The sequence below is a fragment of the Tribolium madens genome, unplaced genomic scaffold, assembly GCF_015345945.1.
Source record: "Tribolium madens isolate multiple individuals breed KSU strain unplaced genomic scaffold, Tmad_KSU_1.1 Scaffold_1;HRSCAF=32;Tcas5.2_LG8, whole genome shotgun sequence".
In the NCBI taxonomy this organism is placed as follows: Eukaryota; Metazoa; Arthropoda; class Insecta; order Coleoptera; family Tenebrionidae; genus Tribolium; species Tribolium madens.
The window spans coordinates 4,573,004-4,582,884 of NW_025400984.1; the positions used below are offsets into that span (position 1 = coordinate 4,573,004).

General features: G+C 31.4%; 2 protein-coding genes and 1 long non-coding RNA gene across 3 annotated transcripts in view; 2 read left to right on the forward strand and 1 right to left on the reverse strand.

Moving 5' to 3' along the window:
- Positions 1-9,881, forward strand: part of LOC123004281 — a 35,054-nt gene that overhangs the window by 10,637 nt on the left and 14,536 nt on the right. The window lies entirely within an intron of this gene.
- On the forward strand, positions 339-5,328 carry LOC123004280. The gene is made up of 3 exons (XM_044397462.1): positions 339-679; positions 2,391-2,540; positions 4,759-5,328. Exons 1-3 carry the CDS (start codon positions 518-520, stop codon positions 4,852-4,854), a joined length of 408 nt encoding a protein of 135 aa, XP_044253397.1. The 5' UTR covers positions 339-517; the 3' UTR covers positions 4,855-5,328.
- LOC123004282 lies at positions 4,101-4,390 on the reverse strand. The gene is made up of 2 exons (XR_006412682.1): positions 4,327-4,390; positions 4,101-4,280 (listed from the first exon to the last, which is right to left on the reverse strand). It is a non-coding gene; the product is annotated as an uncharacterized LOC123004282 (long non-coding RNA).

Below are 9,881 nucleotides of genomic sequence, written 5' to 3' on the forward strand. Positions count from 1 at the left end.
TAATTAATTACAAAATTTCATAACTCTCACGACCTCTCATTTGTCAGAAAGTTTAGTGAGTGTTTAATTAGAGAGACCATCGGTAAACTAAACGGGTAAGTGACCTTTTGCGCACTAAAATTGTGCTTTAATATTTTTTTGACATAATTATTAATTTAAAATTTTGTAAAATCCTTGAAAATATTCGTCACTTAGTACGTTAAAAACCAAAGAGTGTAACTTTCCGAAACATAAACGACACAAAACAGCATTATTTGCCGTGAATGCGATTGCGTATTAGATAGAGGGGGTTTAAAAGCAATGGTGGCTCTCAACTCCGTACAGTATACAATCGTATTACCACCCCAAACAAGAACGTAACTCCCTTACACTCTCGCACATTTTTCAACACGCGCCATCTTCAAAAAAATTAAATCCCAATCACTTTGCATAAACGCATTACAAGCTTTCAGACAAGACGGAATATAATGTTTTAAAGCGTTTCCGGTGATTGATAAAGTCCATCGTTCACGCCGATATGAATTTAATATTGATGGTCGTTTTGGAGTCTTTTCTTGTGGCCGTTCTATTCGAAATGAAAACTGATGGATTTCTGATTGACAGACGCAGTGCAGCATCTGAAAGAAACTCCGACGATTACCCGGATTATCAACTAGGCGTCAAATATGACGAATATCCGGTAAGAGAAACTAATTTCTTGCACACTTTGTCCCTGACCCAATTTTTTTGGTCTAATTAAAGTCGAGTCGTGCAGTCATGCACCTGTTGCGTTGCCTTTGCTTAATCCACGAAAAAGCCTTATTTGGGCATTAAATTTAACTACCACTTCAACACATAAAGCGTTTTTTAAGCCCCCATTAAATATACTTTGGTGGTCGCTTAAGATCAATTAAGGTTTTTGAACGAGCAATATCCTCACTAGGATTGCTATTTAAAATTGCATTGAAAAGTCATTATAATCTCAATTTGGAAAAATTCGACTAGATGAAATTGGTGGATGCGCCGGGATATTTAGTCTAAAGATATTTAAAATTAAAAAGATTTAAGATACATAAAAGCTTCTTAACTGGTGTTTACAACGGAACTTTGTAAACTAATAAAGCTTTCAAAAGTATTGAGCAGAAAAATAGAAAAATTTCTTCTTAGTTGTAGCCGAACTTTCGAAATATCTAATTAATGTGAAGTGATGATCAGCTTTAGATCAGTTGACAGGTTTTGTTTGGGCGAAAATTGATTAACTTTCAGGTTTAGTAGTGAAATAACACAATTATTACCTAGATAATTGTGCTTTTTATCAAAATTAATCATCTCGAATAAATAATGAAGCGGGTCACTGTAAGGAGAATCAATTATTTACTGAATTTTTTAGATAATGTCCTAAGTAAATAGTGTTCTTTTATCCACAAAAAAAATATTTTCAGATATCAGTTAGTTGGTGATGAAATATGGTATTTTTGAAGTTTAAAGAATCATTTATCACTCGCAAACTTTTTAAGTTGTTTACGTTTTCAAATTTGTTTGAAATTTATCTTTGTTTAAACTGAATTTTGTAATTGGTAATTACCACTCACTTAAGACCCATTCTGAACCATTTACCCCAGACACACCCCGCTGTTGATAACACCTAACTCACTTCACACCTCAGTTTTTGACCTTTTGACATCAAAGGAAAATTTATTGACTTAAGTTTCTCCTAATCACGGTGATTGAAATGTTAACAAACTCGAATATTTTTCCGTTTCACAGTTTAAATCAAAAATTAGAAAAAATTTAGTTTTCCGTCCAATTATGATTTTTTCCTTAACAATCGGGAATTTTAATTAATGACGACATTGCCTCGTCCATTGACTTTCGCTCAATTAAAACCCGAACAGCATTTAATTAATTGTTGCAAAATCGAGATCAAAGGTTGCGTTAGTTCCGGTCTCTTTCGAAGAGGTCAGTTATCTCCGAGGTCGTGTCCCTCTAAAAATAATTTTGCCCCCTCCTAAGCATTTGACAAGAGCTTTAACGCAAAACCTTGTAAGTTAAATATGAAACCGTTTTAGTGCAATTCAGTTAAAAGCAGATCGACAAAACATAAGTCGTGCTGGGGGATACATTTACCCCCTATTGTGCCCAACACGGGACACACTTTTGTTCTTTCGGGGGTGTAATTATGCAAAAATGTCAATATAGGACTCGTCTACGAATTAATTACGTGTGAACTGGCCATAAAAGCTCCTGTCTCGACCAATTATGAAATACATTAACAATTTTCGAGCATACAACATTATCCACATAACTCCGCGAGAATTTTAATAAAGCAACAAAAAGGAAATTAAGGTTAATTAGAAAGTGGTGTCAGGTCGTTTCAAGACGAGAAACACTAAATAAATACTGTGTTTTAGATGATTGTTCCGAAGAAGAGAACTGCGTTATTGGTAGATAGATTAATGGTTGCTTTACAACAGGCGATAGAAGAAGAGGAAGCCGCAAATAGGGTTGATGGACCACCACTGGCCAATTCCTTTCAGTTGAGTCCGGAAGAGGTCCGAAAGGTATCAACTTTTTCATTTTCTTTCACGAGATAATTAAGATCATATTTCCAATTAAGTGTCTCGTGTTGGAGACATATCCTCCAATTTTAATCAATCATTGCTGGCGTGTAGGTGGGAGAAATTAAAAAATGATTGAATCAAAACAATCCCTTGAGTTGAAAGTGAAACAAAATTCGGATTTTGCCAATCTGGTGAAAAAAATTGGCTTATTCTACCACATCTCCTAAGTCAATCAAATCCGATAATCGACTAATCTCTGGATTTGGTTGGCAGGAAATCAGACGGAATGGGGAACAAGGATTGCTTGTGTAATCCCGATTTAAACCAACTTTTATTCTATACAATTGTCAAAATACAAATAAGGGAATCAGAGGATGAAAGATTTTTTCTAATGTTTCTTAAAATTGACTAGAAAGTTTTTAATTGGTCTAATTTTCAATACATGTAATTTTTTGAAATGAATTGAGTTTAAATTGTAAATGAGGGAGACGCTTTTTTTCTTTCATGAACTTTTAATTGAATTGGTGAGTCATCAAACCTTGCGTAAGAAAAATAAAAGAGTCTTTTTCGAAATATAATGGAGGTTACGAGTATTTTTTAGAAATAAAATATTTCTGTGAATAAAATCTAAAATGAGTCACTTATTTACGACGGAAATGCATTTTTTTAGGAAATGCTTTTAAAATATTAGTTTTACAAAGACTATATATATTTTTCTACTAAAGCTTAATCCTTCGAAGATTGGTAGGATTTGAGGGATTTTAACACCTGATCAACACGTGTTTTAAAATATTTACCGAGCGTAATCCCGTGTTAATTTAAGGAAAATAAACTACCCTTACGTAGTGAATCAAATTTTATTAAGTAAAATTAACAAGCTTACTAGCTTTGCTAAAATCAACACTGCTAACTAATTAATAATTTTTTATTCTCCTTGATCTTGAAAGCAAATTGCATTTGTTAATTATAGTTAGTTAATGATGTCTTGTTGTGCAATTTTTGCGTCAATAAATCTATTTTTGCATAAAGACAGCGTTGATGACAATAACTATTTTGTGATGTTATTTCGCGATAGTGTCGAGAAAACGTCGTCCCGAAGGGAAGTTCGCGGTTTCGGTGAGATAACGAGGAGCAAGTTGTGGGGGCGGTGGAGTAATTACTGGGCGAGTGCACTTGATTATTGTTGCAAACAAAAAACGGTTCCGGAGAATCTAAAAGTGTTTATTGCTTCGTGGAAGAACCATTTTTTCTTATGCTTGGGAGGAAAAAACGTTAATCGGGTTTTACAACGTACGAATCATGAGTTGATTTTCGAGGTAAAGTTTTGTTGAGGTAAAGTTTTTGGATTTAAAGGATTTGAATTAATCTTCTGTTAGGAAGAATCACCGCCAGCTCTTTTGTATTGTTGGAGGGATTGTGTTATGCAAATTTAGAACTTCTTAAACGGTTCTTGTATTTATGGTTTTAGGAAGGAAAAATTTTTCTTTTTATTGTATAATTGACGCCAGAATTAGTATTTAAAATGAAGTTGTGGGTAATTAATAGAATCTTAAACTAAAATTGCAGTTTGCTACTTTCTTGTAGAATTGAAGCCAATTATTAAGTTTTACATTTTTAGAATTTTTATTTTTTTTGTGTTCCAATTTTATAAATCCATTTTTTGCTTTCTTGTTCCTCTTGCATAATTCCACCACCTACAACATCCTCACTTTCGGACACATAGGTTTTAATCTGAGTCACCTGCAGCAATAATTTAACAAAAATTGTTCAAAAATTATTCTCTTACATATTCTTGCGCCAAAGAAAAACACACAAAGAGTAACACTAAAGCTAGTATTCTGAATAAAGCGTTCATTTTGCACAGAAATATGGATTTACTTTTAAAATGGAACAGATTTATAGTGGCACAAAACGGAAAACCTTGCTTGTATTTTATTTAATTGCGAGATTTACATGTTTAGAATTGTCGGAAATTATAAAAAAATGTAATTTGTACAAGAATTAATGAAATGAAATTCGTGACTCGTCCTAATTTTCCCGAGACGACACTTTTAATTAAAGAGACTTATTGATTTTGTTTGGAAATATTTTGTTATTTTGTGAATATGTTGTTTGATTGCGAGCCCAATTTGCATTTCCTGAGTGAATACTGACAGTAACATTTTCTAGGTTTCTGTAATTGCAATCTGCGACCTCGATTTAAATGTGTTTTTTGCAGATGGATCTGCAAAGGAGAGGTCATGGCAGCATGTCAGGGCAGCAAAAAGGACGAGTTTATTGGAGATGCTATTTCAACGCGGTTACTTGTTTCTAATTCCGGTCCTGGACGAGTTGCATTGTTACATTTTATGTTTTTTTTTTTAATTTGAGATCGTTGCGCACCTCTGAGACTCTAATTTCGTTTAGTCTAGAGTGCACAATAATTCAGTTATCCACTCTAGCCTTATGCAATTATTTAAATTTTGTCTAATGCACCTATTAATTGCTGTAAAAATTGTGTAATGAGAGCGGGGGTGCGACTAATATGTATTGAAATCGATACGCTTGTGTATAATTCGTTGTGTATGTACAATTTATTTTTTTAACAGATTTTCAACTTATTCATGGATAAAGTAGTATTAATAATTTGTAAATAAGTACTGACTTGATACAATGATTAAGTAATGTATACTTGTGTGTAACCGTACTCGATGTAAAAATAAAGCAAATACAAACTGAAGACTTGTGAATTTTATTCCCGGAAAAAGCCGGGTTATGTACTTGAACTTGGCCAATTTACAGCGATTCACACGCGACATATTCAATTTCGCTTATTTCTACATTTCATGTATCTAATAAAAATTTTCAGCTTGTTACGGAAAATTGACATTTTTTGTTAATTTGTTCCAAAACCATACTTCAGTTTTTATGATGTCTTCCATAGAAAAAATGTTTATGTTTTAGTTGTAACGCTTGATAAAAATAAAATTTTCTTCATTTACAGAGTAATATTTTTTTAAGGTCCTATTTTTGCTCTTTTTGTCTGAATTGTTCAAGAGATAAGCGAAAGTCGGGGTTGTCTGATCTTAACTCAAACCTCAAATTAAGATAACCCCCAAATTTTGATTATTAAACTTCTCCAAATTAATAGAGTTCTGAAACTTACAAACAGATTTTTAGTTTAGAATTTGGGAATTTTATTTCAGGATTAAAACGTTGTTTAAATACACTTGGGCTGAAGAAAATTTAACATTTTTATTAAAGATTTTTTTTGAAATGCCTGTTTAAATCAATTATAACTGAATGATTAGTTACATGAAAAAATTTAAGATATTAGAAGAAATAAATAAAAAAAGAAATATTTTTTTTATACCGGCTGTTCCGTTTTTATTGTTACAAATTTAAACAGGTGAGAGGATATTCAATTCTAAGACAAAAGTTTCCTATAAACATGTATCGAAAACTGCTTGCTAAGGGAGCTACACCCCCTGAAAGGGGGCTAATATGTTTTTGCTAATATTTCAGAAACCATTTAAGACAAAATTACAAAATTTTGGTAGGGATGATAACCTTTATAGACCTAAACGAATTCAAACATCAAATGTCGAAGTTTTCAATCAGGGGCGTACGAAACTGGGGGAGTTTAAGGTAAAAAAAAATACCCTATTTATTTTGGCTTTAGTTTCTCCGTACTTTCAGCAACAAAATCTTAAGTTCGATAGTTTATCATAGAAAAGTTTTTCTTGTGTCGATACGACTTATTGTTTTTGAATAAAATTAATTTAAAATTTATGTTACACACCAATACAACATTCAAATAAATCAGAATTTACAGAATAATAAAAGCAAGAAATTCATATTTTTTTAATCAACCTCAACTAATTAACATTACATTACAGTAACAATAATAACATTAATTAAATGAATTTGCTTAAATCTAAAGGAGTTGTTCAAAGTGACCACCATTTTGGTCAATGCATAACTAAAGAAACTAAAGCCAAAATAGATAGGGTATTTTTTACCATAAACCCCACCAGTTTCGGACGTCCCTGATTAAAAATTTTGACATTTGATGTTTGAATTCGTTTAGGTGTATAAAGGTTATCATCTGTACCAAATTTTGTAATTTTATCTTAAATGGTTTCTGAAATATTAGCAAAAACCTATTAGCTCCCTTTCAGGGGGTGTAGCTCCCTTACCAAGCATTTTTCGATACATGTTTGTAGGAAACTTTTGTCTTAGAATTAAATATCCTATCACCTGTTTAAATTTGTAACAATAAAAACGGAACATCCTGTATAAGTACAGAATTTTTTTTGCCATTTTATTATTTTTTTCTCATTTTGCTTTAATAGTACAAGTTGACCTTAACCTAAACTTTAACTTAAATACTTTCTTTTTATATTTGAATTAAACGATTTTGGAATTTGGAAAAACTTAACATTTTTGTTTTTCGGAATTGCTAATTTAGTAATAATAATAATTTAGTAATAAACTTTTAAATACAGAAGTGAAATTTTGACTTGAATGGGAACTTTTTTATTTACAATTGGAAATTCAGTGATAAAAAAATCGTGTGTATGGTTCGGGCCTGCTCTAAACGCACCCAAACTTTTGAGAATAAATCATTGAAACGTCTAAAACTTTCATCAAATCTTTACTTTTGCATCCCACACCTCATTTCCCTGAAACCTGCTAATCAGTAATTCTCGTCTCTCAACTTCATCCATCTGCCGCAAGATGTCATGTCGATGAAATCAGGCTGAAACTGAAAGATTTAAATTAATCGTTGCGAGTGTAACCGTTTCCAATTAATTCAGCAAGCGTACACCTCGTCCTGAAAGTATCACATGTTAACGTATAAGATCATTATCTTGATACTTGAGCCTCGGCACCGTCGCAAAATTCCTGAAATTGTAGCAGCGTGACTATTAAATTTTTCCGAGAATTTTCCCTTTATTCCAATAGATAGATTTTATGCTTAAGACGTTTGATGTTAAGTTGGGCGAAAGGATCGGAATTTAATTTCGGAGATTTTTCGCGGTTACAAAACCAATTTTGGTGTTGATTCTAATGAGCTGCGATATCCATCAAATAAATCTCATTTGACAGCTTTGTAACTAATATGGTTTTAGGGGGGACTAGGTGGGCGCCTCTTTCGTTAATTGTTATGCCACTAACAAAGCAGATTAATCTTACAAGTGCATTTAACGTCAACCGGCGACTTAATTCGAAAGTTGTTGCGAAACTTCGTTCCAGTTAAATTTGACCCGCGACTACTGAATGCCGGAGTAAATTAATTTCAGTTAATGCTTTCAGCACTACCACCAACAGACATAATATTTAAATTTGATTTCTTGGCCATATGAGCCTTCAAATTTGGGAGTTTACACAGAGAGGGATCCGACCAGCTTTCTACTAATTAAGGCTTACCCCAGCAATTACCATTATTAGGAGAGAAACTGTGATAGGTTTAGTTCTAAATTAGAGGATTATGACGGTTGGTGGTCCGGTGTAAGTGACCTTTGGTAACGTAATATCTTAATAGTGCACGGGATAGATTTGCATATTGACTATTAATAGGGAAATAAACTCCCATGTCTTAATTGGCGCTCATTAGCTCGATGTCTCTGCCCGACATTTACATAATTTGAAGAAATTCATCCAAAATTTACTTAAACAACCAAAATGCAAGTTGTAAACAATAAAAAATAACACTTGTGTAGAAATATTAATTAATTAGTTATTAATTTTTTAATGAAGAGAATAATGAAGGAAAATATTAAAAGTATAGAATAATAAGAAACTTACAGATGCATAAAGATGAGACATATTAATTCACAAAATTATTAACTATTATTTTAATACTTTTTAAAATTCTAATTTACCTACCTACAATACAAAAATGTCTATTAATTACATCGTCTAACGAATTTTCACTTTTTTTCTTCTTTAGACGAAATTAAGTGTTCTTTATGTTTATTGGGGTGCTAAATTACAATATTGCTATTTTAATTTTTACTGAAGGAGTTTTGAGAAAATTGCATTTTTTTTATTGATACTATTTTCTAAAAATGTCAAAAAATTTATATTTGAAATTTATTTGATTTAAAGTCTAGTGCCGTTTGTCTAATCCGTTTTACACAACTTCTTTTTGAACTTTTGAAACACGTGGAATCGTTTATCACTACAGTTTTTTTTACCAAAAAACTTTATCAAAAAAAAGTTTGATTGGATTGATAAAAACAAACAGGTTACAAATTTGGCTTCTGCATAAAAAATTCAATAAAAACCGCTATCTTAAGCCTTTCACTTGGCATGTTTCATAAAAGATTTAGATAGTTGGAAAAAGAAAGATCAAGTAAAAGAAGACCGGTTTTGTGTCTCTAAAAGAGATTAAGTTTGTTGTTATATGCTACTACTCAAAAATTTTCGTTTTCACAAAATTAAACAAAACAGATTTTTAATTTTCAATAAAAAAAATCAAATCAAAAATCAAATTATTAAATTACATCACACCTACAGAAGAAAAAATTATTAATTAATCTATAAAATCGACTAATTTTTCAGATAATTTTTGTGGTTAAATTATTGGAATTTCTGGGCTCTGTATGTATGATTAGGAATTTTTTATGTAAAAAGTATTTTTCTGAAAAATTTAAAATATACAGGGTGCGCCAGAACTCGCGCCCCAGAGAATAGTTTCAAGTAAGATAAGTTACCTGGAACATTGAAAAAATGTTTAAAAAATTCTTTCTGTATTTTGACATTTATTTTTTAACATTTGACTTTTTTTATGTCTATTTAATGATACTGATGATCTTGTATATGTTTTTTTTACAATTATTTAGTAATGGTACAAAAATTTTGCCAATAAAAGCCATAAATATCATTGAACAGAGTTACAATTTGGGACAGAGCTTCCTTATTTCCTCTTATAATAGCCTGCAGCAAAAAAACATTTTTTTTCATAAACACAGTAAATGTTTATGTATTGCAAGAATAAAATAATAAATAAGTAATATTTGTTTTATTTAGAGAAAATAGAGTAATAATAGGAAATTAAAAGTGCTTTTCAACGGTATTAAACACTAGAGGGCTATTGTTCAAACGAACAATTTTCATTTTTTTATAAAATTTAACATTTCGACAAGTTTGTCGCAATAGTGCACCGACCCGAGCAGACACTTCCGCGCGGTCAGCAACGATCAGCGAAATGTCTTAATTGGGTCATTATGCCAGCGACAAACAAACAATCATCAATATAGTTTTATAAAATAAATTGGTAATTCATCATTAAGGTAGCCAATGTTTTAGATTTACTGTTTTAGTTTAAGTTAGAAATTGTATATAATCAAATTA

What these genes read in the sequence shown, in the direction of transcription:
- LOC123004280 (XM_044397462.1), top strand. Translation starts at nt 518, where the DNA reads ATGAATTTAATATTGATGGTCGTTTTGGAGTCTTTTCTTGTGGCCGTT. An exon ending in TCAAATATGACGAATATCCG is followed by an intron (nt 680 to 2,390) that starts GTAAGAGAAACT and finishes ACTGTGTTTTAG; the next exon opens with ATGATTGTTCCGAAGAAGAG. An exon ending in GTCCGGAAGAGGTCCGAAAG is followed by an intron (nt 2,541 to 4,758) that starts GTATCAACTTTT and finishes TGTTTTTTGCAG; the next exon opens with ATGGATCTGCAAAGGAGAGG.